This window comes from Pteropus medius, unplaced genomic scaffold (assembly GCF_902729225.1).
Source record: "Pteropus medius unplaced genomic scaffold, Ma_sr-lr_union100, whole genome shotgun sequence".
Classification (NCBI taxonomy): domain Eukaryota; kingdom Metazoa; phylum Chordata; class Mammalia; order Chiroptera; family Pteropodidae; genus Pteropus; species Pteropus medius.
The window spans coordinates 161484-177288 of record NW_024355990.1 but is presented as its reverse complement, the minus strand read 5'-3'; the positions used below and the strand labels follow the sequence as shown (position 1 = coordinate 177288).

Sequence of the window (15805 nt, the reverse complement as noted above, 5' to 3'; positions counted from 1 at the left end):
AGAAGTGCAAGAACTAGTCTGTGCTCATCGGGACGAAACCCAGACCAGTTGCCACGGCCTCTCCGAGGTCAGATGCCGTGACCGCTGTGTGTGTGTGTCCCCAGGGGCTCAGGTCACAGCAGGGAATTGACAGGTCGTGCTATATTTCATGCATACTTCAGAAGTAGATTTTTTAAAAAATAAGTGAAATAATTCATAGTATAATAACTTAAAAGGGAGGTGCTTCCTGGGCGGCCTGCGGTCTTGGGAGTGCCCCGTCTGCAGCGATCACACACAGGCCCAGTGAGGGAGGGGCCCGCGCTCGGCCCACCCGCCCTTTCTGCTTGGAGCTAGCACATAAGCATCTGATTTCAGCGGCGGGAGAAATACACAGACCTCGAAATCACGCTTTTTCCCGCTGACGTTTGTGAGTGGCAGTGACGCGATCGACCCGTGCCTTTGCATCCAGAGGGACTGGCTCTGCCTGTGAGTGGGCGTCACACGCTCGGGACTTGGTTCCTGAGGGCCCCGGCGGCGTCGCAGCCCGCCGTCCAGCCTGGCGTGGTGCTCAGTCCCCTGTAGCCGGTGGCCTGGCTGCCTGCCGGGTGGTGCTTGGCACTGTGCTTCCCTCCTGTTCAGGAGCATTAGTGCCCAGGATGAGGGGGTCCCTGATGCTTGAACAGACCAGACTGCCGCCCACTGCCTTGTCGAGCGCCTCGAGAGGCTATCCCGATGTGGGCGCTGCCCCCTTTCACAGGCTCTGCCCGGCCACACCCAGGAGGGGCAGCTCTTTGGGGTGTCAAGGCTCCAGGGCGCGGTGATGCCCCCAGGCCCATGTGGATGCAGCTCCTCGTCCACACCCTCCCTCAGGCTGTGAGAGTGCTATGCTCGGCTATGTGTCCCGGAGCACAGAAGCCCTAGGCGCTTTCTCTGCTTGGAGCCGAGGTGTGCCGTGTGCGACAGTCTCAGCTCAGCCCTGTCCTGCTCTGTCCCCCGGCAAAGACGCTGCCAGCCATTTACTGGCAGGGAAGACGTGGAGAATAGTCTGGGTCCTCGCCCTGTGGCACAGGCTTTGTGTCTGGGGGCCTGGGGAGCACATGCTGTTCGAGGAGCGAGCGATGTCCTCAGTCCCTCTGCCGCCCACTCCCAGGTGCCCAGGAGTCTGGCCCGGTGTTGCGATAGTGACCTGACTTTCAGGGGGTGCATGTCTGCCTTTGGGTTCTGAGCCCAGCTGATAGGCCTCCCTGCGTGTGCTGAGTCGCTGTTCTTCTCGGCTTTGCAGTGTTACCATGCCTGCTGTCGATGACACAGAGCCCGGACCTGCACACGCGGCACGGGGCTGTGCTCGCCTGTGCAGAGGTGGCCCTCAGCCTGCACACCCTCGAGGAGCGGGAAGACAGGTAGGGGAAGCCTCCCGGATCAGCTGCTGGGACCCCATCCACCCTATGTCCGTCTATCTGTGCACTGGGACCCCATCCACCCTGAGTCCGTCTGTCTGTGCATTGGGACCCTGTCCACTCGTGCCCATCTGTCTGCACTGGGACCCCGTCCGCCCCGAGTCCATCCGTCTGTGCACTGGGACCTCGTCCACCCTGTGTCCGTCTGTCTATGCGCTGGGACCCTGTTCGCCCGTCTGTGCTGGTGGCTCAGAATCTTCGGGGTCTCACATCTTGTTTGAGGAAGCTTGTCAGTGGCCACGAGTGTTGAGTACAGACACAGCACAGGGAGCCCGCAGAGACCGGTCCAGCCGTGGCAGTACAGAGGGTTGTGCGAGCTTTTGCTTCCCAGGGCAGGTGACAGTCCTGCGCACACGCCCCGTGGCCGCTGAGTGCAGTCGGTGCCTCCAGAGCAGAGCGGGGCCCCGCAGCACACTCAGCGCAAGGCGCGAGTCGCCGTCCAGCCCGCAGTGCCAAGGGGCCTTTCTGCTGGAGGCCCCGCTCCGACGCGGTGGACACGCGGTGTCTGGTGACTGTGGCTGAGTCCCAAGGTCACCTCACCTTCCTGATTCCCAAGGTAGCGGGTGGATATAAAAGCAGATGTGTTTTCAGAGAGGACATCGAGTAGGTCACATGCTCAGTACCCTTCAGCCGTTCGTCACTTTCAGTAAAGTGCCAGAGCATTGATTCGAAAGTCCCCACTGAGACTGTCGGTGAGTGAAGTTTGTATAAGTGATGGGACTGCGCGTGGGGTAGGGTCGTTTAGGAAGTCCCGTGCATGGGGATACTGCGAGGTGACCATGCCATTTTCTCACTTGTTTTCCATGACTAACCGTTCCCAGTGGTAGAAGCTCACAGCACTGAGGCATTTGTCCTTCTGTCCAGTTTGGGAGACAGTGTCATGCAGGTCACGTCCTGTCAGGTGGTGCCCACCTCACCGGCCCCAGGATGGTGGCTGTCCCTGCCCACAGCTCACGCTCAGCCACGCCTCCTCGGGGGCATCTGGCGGGTGAGGGCAGGGCGAGCGTGGGTGGCTTGGCAGCGAGCGTGGGTGGCTTGGCAGCGCTCATGAGGCAGAGTCAGGATACCGGGCAGAGGGGCCAGCGCCCTGCCCCAGGACCCGCTGCGACACAGCCGTGTGGCCCCAGGGGAGGGCAGAGGAAGGAGCCCAAGTTTCTGCTGGGGCTGCTCGTGTGGGTGCTTGGCCCGCACCTCCCGAAACCCCAGACAGATGGTCTCTGCAGGAGCCTGCGGCTCTCATGGTGGGGCCAGGGTTACCCTGCTCTTCTGGGAATGGGGTCCCACCTGAGATCTACGTCTGGCTGCAGCTGGGAGGCCAGTCTTACCGGCCGGGCCTCACTGCAGGGCTGTCTCTGTCAGCGCTCTATGACGTGGTCCGCACGGCCGCCTCACGGATGGGGCAGGTGTGGTGAGCATGGGACAAAGGCTCGCTTGACCTCACGTGCTGTGCTTGAACTTCTGCAGGCCCAGCGGAAGTTACCTGAATACGAGGGCCGTATGGGGCCTGAAGCAGATCCACCAGCAGGTGCGTGTGTTGGAGCATCGTCTGACCCTAAGCTCTGCTCACCTGCCTCAGCCCCGCCTCAAGGCCGGGGCCTCATGGCCGGCTTGGGACAGTGGACTGATCCGGGCACCCGCCACAGGCCAGTGACCAGCATTGACGTGGACAGGGAGAGTGGCTCATGCCGGTGTCCTCGGGGCCTGGTGGAGGGAACATGCAGCCCACATGTGGCCCCCATGTGGCCTGCCACGTTCCCCCAGGGAGTTGGGTGGCTGGGCACTGGCCCACGGAACCCACAGGGGGGGCCTCAGTTTCCCGATGCTGCTGCCGGGGCCTGGGTCTGAAATCGCTCTGGCAGCCGTGCATGCTTCTGGGGTTCTGGGGTTCCCGGTCTCCCCTGGTTCACGGACGTCGGGTATGAACCATGAGTCCTGAAGTTACAGGACAACTGTAATGTCAGAGTTGCTGGCTGGCAACCTTCTTCCCCACTCCGTGCCTCGGTGTCCCTTCCAGGCGAGGCCGTCCACCTGGGCTGAGTGAAGTGCTTGCCCTGGGTGCGGCGGGCTCCATCCCGGCTGTCGGTCCATGCCCGAGGCCGGCCCCGCCCAGAAATGCCAGCCGTTAGTGTTAAAGCCTGCTGTGCTGCCGACAATGCCAGTAACTTAAGTAACGTTCATCTTTTTATTTTTAGCTTTATGACCGTCAGCTGTACAGGTAAGCTTTACGAACTCAAAGTTTCTACGTTTTGTGTCTTTCTGAAAAAAAACACCGTCAGCACAGGCGGGCGATCGGCTCGCACCATCAGCTGCAGAGGTGTGGGGCTCCTGGGGAACCGTCCTTACAGTGCCTGCTCTGTGCTTGTTCTGTTTGCCATGTGTGACAGATGTGAAAGGTCTGATCTTGGTCTTTTTAAGCATGTTGAGGCTCGTTTGACACGTGATGATGCCGCCTGGGTGAGGTGTGAGGGCCGGTGGCTTGCTGAGCACAGATGGCCGTGTGTCTGCAGCCACCGCAAGGCAGCAGTGTCAACCCCCCACCCTCATCCCCACACAGAGACGGAACGTGGGCAGCGAGGTCACAGCGAGGGGTCTGTGGTCTGCGCCCCGCTGCCAGGGGCTGTGCCTTCCAGGCTCCAGAAAGGCAGATCACTCTGACATTCCAATGTCATCTTAGACGCACAATGACAGCAGACAGGCTTCCTCGATGTGAGGACTGACCTTTGTTGAGGAAGCCACAGGCCTAGGACGTGACCACCGATGGCTACAACCCACTTTTGATTAGGGACTTCCTGCTCAGCCTGTCTCGTGTGGTTGCTTTGGTCTCTGGGTTTGCAGGGCCCGCCATGCAGGCCTCCCCAGACTTGTCTGGGGAAGCACATGGCCCTCTGCATCCACGCCAGGAGCCTCCTCTGTGGCCCCTTGCAGTGGCTGGTGTTGCCCCCTGCTGACTTGGACCCCGTCTCTGGATGGGCCTGTCCACTGTGAGAGTTAGATGCAGCCTTTGTTCCCAGTGACGGCCAGACCTGCCCCCACCAGACCACCGTCTGCACGTGTCTCTGCGATGCGGTTGGGTCTGGGACCCTCTGTGGTTTCTGGTCTCCGTAGTGGGTGCCCAGATGTGCCCAAGGCCATGGGGCCTTTCCTCATGCCGTCCCTGTGACTCCTTCAGTTTGGCTGGGGCCCACGTGTTATCTCCTGAGAGACGCACGGTGGTTTTCCTCCAAAGTGTGTGCCGATGGACTCGGCACCAGTAGCGCCTGGTGAAGCCTTGGTCAAGGGTGACTCTGCTGGGTCCGGGCTCCCCCAGTGGCCTGCGAGGAAAGCCCGCAGCCCTGTGCGTGGGCTCTGTGGCAGCTGCTCTTGGCCGCTTCTCAGACACCAGTTTTTCATCTGTCCTAACATCAAAAAGGGAGTCTCTCACCCTCCGGTAAAGCAGGGGTCTCCAACCCGGGCCGCAGACCAGTACCGGTCCGGGTCCTGTCAGGAACCGGGCTGCATGGCAAGAGGCGAGTGGCGGGCGAGCAGCGAAGCTTCATCCGTGTCTGCAGCCGCCCCCCAGCGCCGGCATCACTGCCTCAGCTCCACTTCAGACCGTCAGGCGTTAGATTCTCATAGGAGCACCGGTCCCTGGTGCCAGAAAGATTGGGGACTGCTGCTGTAAAAGACACGTACGCTTCCTTCCGGCGACATGGCCTGAATTCTGGGGACCAACGAGCTGCGTGCAGACAGCCCTGCGGAGCGTCGTGTGGAGCTTGTTGGAGGCCGGAGGTATCTGATGCTGTCGCTGGCATCTCACAGATTCTGAATGTGCACCAGGTCTCCGCTTCTGGGTTTCAGGAGTGAATGAGATGACACCCTTCCTCGTGAGGTCGGCGTAGGGAAGATAAGCCGCCTCCTGTGCTGCGGCCGCCCGGAGGGTGGGACTTGTCCGGGTGCCTCTGCAGCATTCCTTCCCAGCGTGACTTGCATGCACATCTCCACTGGAGGCTGCAGCTGGGGACCACAGGGCGAGGTCACGCTCCCTTGCAAGGCCAGGCTGGAGGTTCCTGCCAAGGTCACCAGAAGGTGAGGGAGTGTCATGCCCGTGTCCCGCCATTCGGAGCCATCGTATTCCCTTCAACTCCATTATTTTTGTTGAGTACTTTTTTCGCAGTGTGAGTTCGGGCGTTCCCATGGCTGTCCTCCGGCTCAATGACGTGCTGCAGGGACTCGGGACTCTGCCGTTATCGTCACGATTAAGGCTCATGGCAGCAAAAGGACTCAATACACTCAACAGAAAAGGCCCCAGGGCTGAGTCCAGGGGACATTAGGCACAAGCTCCCTGTCGTCCCCTCCCATGGATTCATGGGCAGCACTGAATCCTCCCAGTGTCCACTTGGGACACACACATGGCCATGGCCACCCAGGGAGGCCCTCTCAGGCCTAGGTATCTGGGGGTTTATGGTTCGAGTCAGCTCCACGTGGCCCAGGGCTCCACCATAAGTAGCAGTGCCGCATGGGCTGCCCCTCAGGGCGCCAGGCCTGGTGAAGAGCACGGGTCAGGCAAAGTGCTCCAGGGGCTCAGAGCCGCCCTTCACCCCGCAGACAAAGGGCCAGACCTTCTGCCCTCAGCCTGGTCTGCTCCGGGCGCTGCCCCTGGCTGTGGAAGTGACCCCCCTTCTCGGAGACCCCTTATGTTCTGCCTGGTGCTGACCCATGGACCCCCCGCATGGGCGGAAGGAAGCAGACCAGGGTACTGTAGGTGGTGACGTAGTAACGGGGCTGCCCCGTGACACCGGGCTGTCCGTGCTGGCTGCCCCGCGGGCTTGCTGGGGACACTTGCTGTGCAAAGTAGTTTGAGGGAAGGAAGGTTCCTGCTGGGGGCCCAGCTGGGCTGCAGAGGTGTCCGTGGACAGATGTTGCACGTGGACACATGTGCCTCTTGTGAGTGCTGGGAACGCCGAGGCCTGCAGCCCAGCAGCCTGAGGGGCGAGTGCCGTCCGAAGCTCTCGGTTGAGCACCCTGCGACACCTGAGAGCACGGTGGCCTTACGGCCTGTGGTGGCCACGCTGCAGTGTCCGGCCCTCCTGCAGTTTGCAGAACGGAAGCGCAAGAGTCTAATTCTTCTGAGGAGCGTGAGGAGCTGGCTGTGGTCGAGTGGAGACGGGTCTGGGTCTTGGAGAGGAAGTGCGAGACGCCCTGGGAGCACACGAGGACGCTTGGCCGTGCCTGGTCCCCGGGGCTGTGCTCTGTCCCTCTGTGGCTGCAGAAGTCGGCCAAGGCCTGTCAGAGGCCCCTGGTTCTGTTGTCCCGTGAAGGCCGCCTGGGCTGGCCTTTGCTTCGCTGGTCTGGGGAGCTTGGCCTCTGGCACCTTGCGTTCGGATTCGCCTTTCTGGGAGAGGGCGTGGCGAGCACCACTTCCCTCTGACCCCAGCGTCTGTCTCGAGTTGTGGGCCTGGACAAAACTGCCATGTCACCGGGACTCCTGTTAGTTGCCAGCGTTCCGCCCGTTGGCATGTTCTCAGCCAGCGCGTGTGTGTGTGCGTGTGGCGGGCGTGACGTTCCACGTCTAACACCGGAGATTGCGCGACCGCGAGCTGCTCCCGTTCTTCACACCCAGTGTGGACTCCGGTCCCTCGCGCTGTCCCCAGATGCCCTTCGTGGCCTTTACCCCCGAGCTCGGATCCGCTCAGGCCCGTGTACCGTGTGCGCTGTGGGTCAGCCCCTCCCCTTTGCTTTTCGTGACCTGCCCCTTCCCGTGGCACGCTCCTTTTCCGCGTTCAGGGCAGTTGTCTTGAATAACGGTCTGCTTTCTGGGTTTGCGGAGTCGTCCCTTGTGGTCGCATCTGCCTTACCCAGGGCGCGGCTGCTGTGGCTGGAGTGGCCACGGTGTGCTGCCCACAAAAGCGGCATGAGACGGCGAGTTTGCTTCCTAGATTCACAGGTGACTTCCAGGTCAGATGTGCCCCTGAGAGGCACGTCCCCTCACAGCTAGTGAGTGACTCGGGGCAGTGGCCTCAAGGTGTGTGAATGTGCTCCGAGGCCTTGCCTCTTTGCCTGAGCCCCTGTCGTTCTGGGGCTCGTCTGACCCCTGGCTCTTCCTGCGTCTGTGTCCTGGGTCTGTGTGGAGAGGGCACCAGCCGTCCCGCTGCAGCCTGCCCCCTTCCGGCCTGTCGCTGGACCCCTGGGTCCTTCCCCCGGCGTGCTGGCCCCGGTTAACGCCGATGCTGCTCTGTCTTGCCCAAGTGGTGCCGTGCTTGGCCCACAGGAGCCAGTTGGACCCGACCCCTCTCTTCTCTACGTGGCTCCCTTAGTCTCTGAGTGTCTTTGTAGCAAGATATTTTGAAACCTTTTTCTCATTTTGTTTTTTCCCTCATTGCTGTTACGTTCACTGCGGTTCTTTCCAGACGTTATTGTTTGAAGTTGCGTTTGTGTCTTTTTGTGCGTCCGGTGTCTGCTCCCCGTGTTTGCGCCCCCCGCTCCTGTGGAGACTCGGAAGCGGTTGTCCTCGGGTGTCCCTGCGTCTGGCTGCACTGATGGTTCCCTTGCAGTGGGTCGTTCTCCTTGTTGCTTCCCGTTGGGTGCTGGGTGCCGTGAGGCACCGGTGCTGGGTGGCACCCCTGCAGCAGTGCTCGTGCTGGCTGTGGCTCTCTGGCGGGTGTCAGGTGGGTGGGCCAGCAGGACCCTCCGGGGCCTGCTCGGAAGGCCTGTGGCCAGAGCCGAACACGCTCGTTGGCTGCCAGGCCGTCCTGGCGGAGGCGTCTGCCGCTACCTCAGGTGTCACCGGGCCCTACCGCTCTGGCTGGTGGGAGCTCCGCCAGCCCGCGGGGGCTCCGGGAAGTGTCCTGCCTCTCCTGCAAGTGCCTCTTCCCCCCACTCAGGTAATGTGTAGGTGCCTGGGTAGTCCTGCCGGCACAGCTCACGGTCTGCCCACGTGGGCCCCTGCAGAGCTCCAGCTGCCTGCTCCCTCCAGCGCCCCACAACCCAGCAGCCTTGGCCCACCGCCTCCCCCTCCTGAGGAATTAGGCTCTGGACGGCCACAGCCCGCTGTGCCCTGAGCCCCCTGGCCTCTGTATTCCATCCAGTTCCCTAACCGCTTAGACGGGAGGGCAAGTCTGCCGCCGCTTCCTCTGTCCAGGCCGGAAGCCAGTCTCTGACGGAAGTTTTCTGCGTTCCGTTGTGTGTTCTGCCCCTTGCGTTCACCAGCTCCCTGCTCTCAGCCTCAGGCGTTAGGTACCCAGAGCAGGCTGGGTTCCGTCTCCCGGGTCGGGAGCATTGGGGGGTTCTCTTCCTCCGCTAGAAAACGACCCCAAGTTCCTTCAGTTTTCGCGGAGTCGAACTGTGTTTGGAATCTGTTCTGTGTGGCCGTGTGGTGTAGTTAATACCAGGAAGGTTTGTAGTGTCCAGTGGGGACTGCAAAGCAGAGCAACCTGTTGGGTCTTGAGGTGTCTGAGAGTCACAGCACACCCTTCCCGCTCGTGAGAGCAGCTCCTGTTCACAGTGATAAACACCGCTGACACCTTAGTAACTTTCGAAGCCTGAGGTCACATCTGTTACGTGGTGAGGCTGTTTTAGGTTGTTGTACGTGATGAGAGATTTTAACCCTGACTCTTTTTATTGATTTTCAGGGGTCTAGGCGGAGAACTCATGAGACAAGCAGGTAGGTCTGAGCGGCGGACGGACGGAGGCTGCGGGCTGCAGTTATTCCCACCGTGGAGGGAGGAAAAGGGTCCTGAGGTGTTACTCTTTTTTCAATGCTCTTGTGCTCGCCAAGCATCGTTTCTTGAAGTGACGGGACCGGCGGCTCGTCTGTCACAGTCACCCGCACATGGAAGCCCTGGGCCCGCAGCCCACCCGCTGCTCCCGCGTGTTCACTTGAGGCTGGTTTTTCGTTCCTGCGGGTTTTGCTGCATCTCAGGGACCACAGGGTTGGCAGCTGGGTGCGATGGTCCTCGCCGCGGCCTCCCGGTAGGAGATGGTGGGAGAGGGGCCAGCGCACCCCCTCCTATGGTCCCCATGCTCTCAGCACCTGTTCTGAGTCACACAGGATGTGGTCACCGGCCCCCCAGGCAGAGTCGCCCCGCCGTGCGGCACACACGTCCTTGTTCGGCCCCCTTGTCCTTCCTGCCTCCCAGCCCGCCAGGGGCGGTGGCCCCGCAGCCCGCGGTTCTGCGTCCGGACCCGCTGCGGTGTCTCCACGGTGCCCGATGAACTCGGGTGTTTCTCTGAAAACGTCTTTTTTCACTTTTCCTTTGTAAAGGATGTTCTTGCTGATTTTAGGGTTCTAGTTGGGTGTGTGTTAACTTGTCTGCTCGCACTTCACAGGGAACATTCTGTTCTCAGGTTTCTCCTTTTCCGCTGAGAAGTCACCTGTTACCCTCTCCTCTTTTGGAGGAGTCTGTTAATTTTCTCTGGCTGCTTTTGAGGTTTTGTCGTGTTCTTTGGTTTTCGCGGTTTTACATGTAGGGTGCATTTTCTTTGTGTGATCTCGCTTGGGGTTCTGGGGTGAGCTGGTTCAGTCAGTTGTCGTTTTTGTAGAGAACAGGTAAGAGAACGCAGTGAGATGGTCACCGTTAAGGACGACGAGTCTCAGAAGCAGAGGGCGGAGAGCAGGAGACCAACACGTCAGAAACGATGGTCGGGAGTTTTTCCAAAAGTAACCCCAAAAATCTACAGACGCTCCACATTACGGAATCAGTGTCGACCCGGCATATGAGAGGTCCAGCTTCTCCACACCCTTCCCAGGACGTGGTGTTATCACTGTTTCTAGTTTCAGCCGTCCGGTGGGCATGCAGTGACAGCTCATTGTGGTTTAGTTGGCATTTCCCTAATGCCTAGTGATGTTGGACATTTTTTGTGTCTTTTTTTTTTTTTTTTTTTTAAACAATAAAATGCACTTGAAGTTCACATGCAAGGCAAACGAGAAAATTATCTTAAAACACAGAGAGACTGGGATTTTCCAGTCTCTAAAGCGTGCTCTGAAGCTTCGGAACAGCGTGGTTGGGAGCCAGGCAGGCCGTGGCAGAACAGCGAGGGCACCCGGAAACAGCTCCCGACACAGTGACGCACACGGGACTGATGCTCGCGAAGACGGCCTTTCCTGCCTGGTGAGCACGAGGGCTCACAGGACGAACGGAGCTGTCACAGGTGGCTGTGTGGAGGAAGACAAATCGTGTCCTGCTTCACACGTATCCCAGTCCATGTCTCTTGTTAAATAAAACCTTAGGTACAAAAACACAATTAAGAAAACTTCAAAGAAATTTAAAGTGGCCTTATAGGATAACTTTGGTCCCTAAAAAATGTATTAACTTGGGAGATTTTGCTTCTCCACAAAAGCAGAGAGAAATAGTGTAAGGAGCCCACACACCTGCCTCCGCCTCAGGAGGTGCTGGGGTCTGCTGCTCTCGATGTGCCTTTTCCCTCGGCATGTCCCTTCCAGTGTCCCCAGCCTTGCAAAGCAGTGCAGACACGTAACGACACGTCATTAGTTCTGACTGGTAAGGACTGTTGTTTTCATTTTTTAAAAATTTGCTTTGTTTTTGGCTTTTGGCTCATAAGTGCTTCGCAGAGTTAACAGTTCCACGGCTGGGAATGAGCAGTAAAGTAGTTAACGTTTATTTAAGTAAGCGTTGACACCTTTTGTGGGGAAGGACGTACCGTGCGCATTTAGCAGACCAAACGTGCATTTAGAGGAAGTACTTGTATTGCCATCGAAAGATGAAGTCACGTATGGGCTGCAGATTGCCGGTGAAAGGTAAGCGGCCCAGCTGCGAGTCGGGTGCAGCAGACACCTGGCATTTCAGGAGTGCGACGCGGTGGCCTGAATTGATGGCAGGTGCTTGGCCTCGCCGCGTAGTCAGGTGGTCAGTGGAGTGCTGACCAGCTCCATGGGTACAGTGCTGTTTCCCGTGGCCACGTGGCTGCAGTCAGAGCTTAGTCCCCGGTGCGATAGGCTGTCTGGAGTGTGACTGGAGCTGGCCTTCGGTGTGCCGTCACGGTTGGGAGGGTGTGCGGTCCGCCCTGCACCGGCGGTGTGTCGGGTCTGACTAGCGGCTTGTGTACGGACGGGGGTGGTGGCCCCCTCGTTCACAGCGAAAAGCTAGAAGGGGCGGCAGGGGGGCAAAGCGAGTGAGGCGACTCTGGGGGTGGGCGCTCTGCGGTGGGGGGGACTGCAGGGGCGGGCGAGCCTGCCAGTCGTCCAGCTGCCCCCACGGCCCGCAGGGCCCCTTGCACTGGGCGGGGCCACGTCCCTGGTCATGGGTTGTGTGAGGTGGGGGCTGTGAGGACCAGAGGTGGCATCACTCTAAGTTGGGAGCATTCCGTGCTCACGCAGACCCTTCCGAGCTGCCTTGTCACTTCCTCCAGCATGGTGGCATTTCAGATAACGGCCATCCGACACTCAGGCCTGAGCAGCGGTGACGAGCACCCCAGCTGAGGCATGGTGGACACTCAGCGTGGTGCTGTGATCGTGCCGTGCTCTGGGGCTCGGCGGTCTTGTCACTGCAGCGTGACTGGGTAGCAGGTCCACGGTGACACAGCTGAGCATGGGGATGTCCAGGGTCCGTGGGCAGCCCTCTGCCCATGGATGCAGCAGGAGCTCAGTAGTGGAAGGGTGGGCGTGGAGAACTGGGAAGGGGTGTCCTGTGGGAGTGGGGTGTCAGAGGGTGGCCACCACAAAGATGGCAGTGTTTCCATCTTACCTGTTTTGTAGGGTTAGAATTTTTTTCAGCAGATGTGAATTATTTACACCGAGAGGAAAACCACTGAAGCGATTGCCATTTTCGTGCGACAGGAGAGGCCATCCTCTCCGTGTGTCGTGTGTGAACAGGAGGGGTGGCGCATGGTCCTCTTTGGGGACACACGGTGTGCTGGCGGGAACTGGGGCCCATCTGAGGGCTGTGTGGCAGGCCGAGGGCAGATCCTGGAGTGTGTCCACAAAGGCACGATGCCGACGGCCGCTCAGCTCCCCATACCCTGAGTCAGGGCCCCCTGTGAGGTGGGGCCTTCCCCACGAGGCGGCCAGTGGACGCTCAGTGTGCTGCGTCGGACCCTACGCTCTGGCTGTCCTCCGCGTGGCAGGCTGGTAATACTGGGCTGTGCCTCCGCCCAGGGATGTTTATATCGATGCTCCATGATTCCGAGAGGTTGGGAATCTCCCAGAGGAGCCAGCCCATTGAGGACAATAAGTGCTCCCTTTTGTGCTTGGTGACAACACACTGGGCGATCCGGGTGGGTGCCCCGGGACAGGGCCCTCCCTCCATCCCTGTGTGCTGCTCCACGGCCCGTACTCAGGAGGGTGCCTCATTCGGCCAGTCGGCATAGGTGTCCGTGAGCCGATTTGCCCACCGTCACCACAAATCTGCAGCCGCCACACCAAGCTCTCGACTGGGCGTGGCTGTCCGAAGGGCCGCGGTCCCATCACCTGTGGTCCTGGCGGTCTGGAGCAGGCTCCTCGGGCCGCACAGCTGAAGTGCCCGGCGCTCAGGCGGGTGCTGGGGGAAATGACACTGTGTTTCACTCTTTTTCTTTCTAGTGTGTGTTTTAATAGAAAAGCTGTCCCTTTGCAGAATCCCCTTTGGCGGTGACGCTGTCATCGGTAAGTAAGTTCCTTCAGTGACCCATGGGGTAGGTGGCATGTCCTTCCAGAACCAGCTCACAGGGCGGGTGAAGACACACCTGGCAGGCAGTCCACGGTGCAAGGTGCCCTGTGTGATGTGGGTGCCGAGCACCCCCAGGCGGGGACCTCCCTTTGTCCTCTGAGAGCCCGGCCTTGCCCAGAGCCCTGGCTCTGCCAGACAGGCGACCGGAGCCCGGGTGACACAGGTGTTGCAGTGGGTGCCGGGGCTGCTCGGGCAGACGTGTGAGTGGCTCTTCAGGTGGCCAGGCCCCTGTGAGGCCGGGAGAGCAGACGTAGCCCCCAGAAAGCAGGGCCCCCAGACCCTGCAGCCCCAGAAGGCCTGCGCCTCAGAGAGAGGAGTTGAGCAGGTTCAGCATGGCTGCCAGGTTTTGGATCCGATGGAGCTGAATGCTTGGGTTCTTTTTGGGGAGCCCAGGGGCACCTTTCGAGGGAGGGGTACAGGTGAAGACCACCCAAGTTTGCAGATCTGCCGAAAACGCCCTCATCGTGGGGGTCCCCGCGTTTCAGCAGCCAGAGAAGACTTTGTCCCTTTAAGCCTGGGGCGTGCCCTCCTCAGGGGCCCTCCAGCTTCGTCTCACGGTCACCGTCTGCTTCGGTTTACGAGTTTGTAGTTTTTAATTTCTTCTAAGTATTCTTTTGTTTCTTTGACAGAAGGCTGGCAATGGTTGATAAATGACACTTTAAGAAACCTCCATCTTACGTCCAGTCATTCCCGACAGCAGATCAAGGTGTGGTAAGCAGGGTCTCGCTGATATCTGCACTGGGGGAGAGCGACGTTACGTTTTAGGGTTTGTGTCAGAGCTCCGTGTGCATCACGGGTCTCTTTTTGTAGACTGACGTGGAGGTTGATGAATGCCGTAGTCACATTTGGACTTCTAGATGGTGTTTGTATTGTCCGTAATTTGTAATCAGGAAAGTGAATTCAGCCATCGGCGATCAGGGTATATAAGGTTTTATTCTGTTCACCTTCTAAGCGTTTTCCGGGGACGTCGATGGTGACTGTCAGCTGCATGCTGTGTCCGGTCGTGCTGTGGGATTTGGGGGTTGGAAATTGCAGTGACATTCTGAATCCGGGTGCTATTCCCAACTGCGAGCCTGGTTCTCACAGCCAGACCTGGGACCTGCCAGACCTGGGACCCACACAGATGCTCCTGTGCAGTGGGAACCTGCAGCTCAGTCACCGCCACACGTCATGTGCTCCTCAAGCAGGCAAGCACGCGTGTGTCCTCATGGCGAGTGCCATGGCTGTCCCGTGCAGAGACCGGTGGCAGAACTGCACGCCCTGTCCCTTACAGAGCTCATCGCCGGGTGTTGACGTGACCCAGCGTCAATGGGCGGGTGCAGACATGGAGCACTTGCTGGTCCCTTTGTGGCTCTGGCCTGCGTGTCAGCATTTTTTCTGGGTTAACAGGGTGCATCTGGAGTTTCCTTTTTAAGCAATACTGTCGTTCTCTGGACTCTAAGTCCGTCCTGTCAGTTGGGTTTCAGTGCCTGAGGGTCATTATGTCAGCAGCGAGCTGAGGGAGAAAGGAAGGTTCAGGGGTGAGACTCCCAGCTGGAAGGACACACGAGAGGCAGCCTGAGCATGAAATGGCACCAGCTTCACTGTGGGGAGCGCGGTGTTGCGCGCACTTCTGCTCCCTTCTCATGCTCCCCTTCTCTCTAGGGCACCGCATGGCTCCCCACGTGTCAGCGTACAGTAGTGGCATTCTGCTGCACAGGTGTGGCACGATAAGCTGAAGCATGTTTACATGTTTTCGGCGCGGGTGCCAGAAAGCTGTACTAATGTAACATTCTGAGTCCAGGTGCTACTCCCAACTGCGAGCCTGGTTCTCACAGCCAGGCCTGGGACCCGCACAGTGCCACAGACTTTCTTTGTGAAACATGCTCGGGATTGAGTCACACCAGAGGTGACCATGGTGTGGTCTGCCACTCCGACTGGCACAGGCGACACCTTGGTGTGATGCTCTTCCTGAGGTCCCTCCCGTGCTCACAGCCACCACCTTCCCTCCTAGGCGGCTTGTTTTTAAAGTGGCTCTGGTGGCCCTGCCCCCGGCCTGGGGGTTGGGGAGGACACAGAAGCCTGGGTTTGCCGTCCGTGTGACCGCGGAGGCTTCCCTGAGCCCAGGTTCAAGGAGAGGACCCGTGTGTCCTCCATTCTCCCCACCCCCGCCCCGTGCGGTCTGCGGGCAGGGTCAGTGTCCGAGGAGCCCCCCTATTGGCACCCCACACCCCGACTCCTGTGAACGGGGCCGGACCCACTCGCCCAGGGCCTTGCCTGAGAGACTTGGGGTGTAGCAAACTCCCCTTTTCCTTCGTCGTCTCTGGGAGAGAAAAGATGCCTGCTGGGCCAGTGACTTCACACTGTGGGACCTGGGACCGGCCTCTCGTGGAAGGAGGAGCCACGTTCTCTCTCCAGTTTGCATGGGATGGTAAAGTTACAGCTGCGTCTGATGCGATGACACGTCGCCGTGCGGAAGGGACGATGTCCTTCATTGCTCGGTTCTTTAAAAGTAGTCGCTGGCTGACTGCAGAGGAGCCGGCGGCTACGGGGTCACTCACACCTGCTCTGTTTCAGGAAGCGGCCGTGTCGGCGCTGGCCGCCCTCTGCAGCGAGTTCTGCACGCAGGAGCCAGGGCAGGCGGGGCCTGCGGGGCTTGGTGAGTGGCCCCCGACCTCGGGCTGGGGCTTGTGCGTGTGGGTCCTGGCACGGTCACCCGAGTGCACAGAGCGTGGTGAGCCGTGGACGGCA

The 15805-nt window shown here is 59.7% G+C and overlaps 2 protein-coding genes across 3 annotated transcripts in view; both read left to right on the top strand.

The window, feature by feature from the left end:
• TBCD (tubulin folding cofactor D) overlaps positions 1–15805 on the top strand; it is a 124782-nt gene that overhangs the window by 93671 nt on the left and 15306 nt on the right. For both annotated transcript variants that reach the window (XM_039859263.1, XM_039859264.1), the window contains 7 exons: positions 1262–1379; positions 2901–2961; positions 3629–3651; positions 9044–9075; positions 12949–13011; positions 13705–13781; positions 15632–15713. In XM_039859263.1, coding sequence (XP_039715197.1) covers positions 1262–1379; positions 2901–2961; positions 3629–3651; positions 9044–9075; positions 12949–13011; positions 13705–13781; positions 15632–15713 — 456 coding nt within the window. The remainder of the gene's footprint in view (positions 1–1261; positions 1380–2900; positions 2962–3628; positions 3652–9043; positions 9076–12948; positions 13012–13704; positions 13782–15631; positions 15714–15805) is intronic.
• LOC120600042 (uncharacterized) lies at positions 3658–9037 on the top strand. The gene is made up of 2 exons (XM_039859277.1): positions 3658–7333; positions 7866–9037. Exons 1-2 carry the CDS (start codon positions 6886–6888, stop codon positions 8471–8473), a joined length of 1056 nt encoding a protein of 351 aa, XP_039715211.1. The 5' UTR covers positions 3658–6885; the 3' UTR covers positions 8474–9037.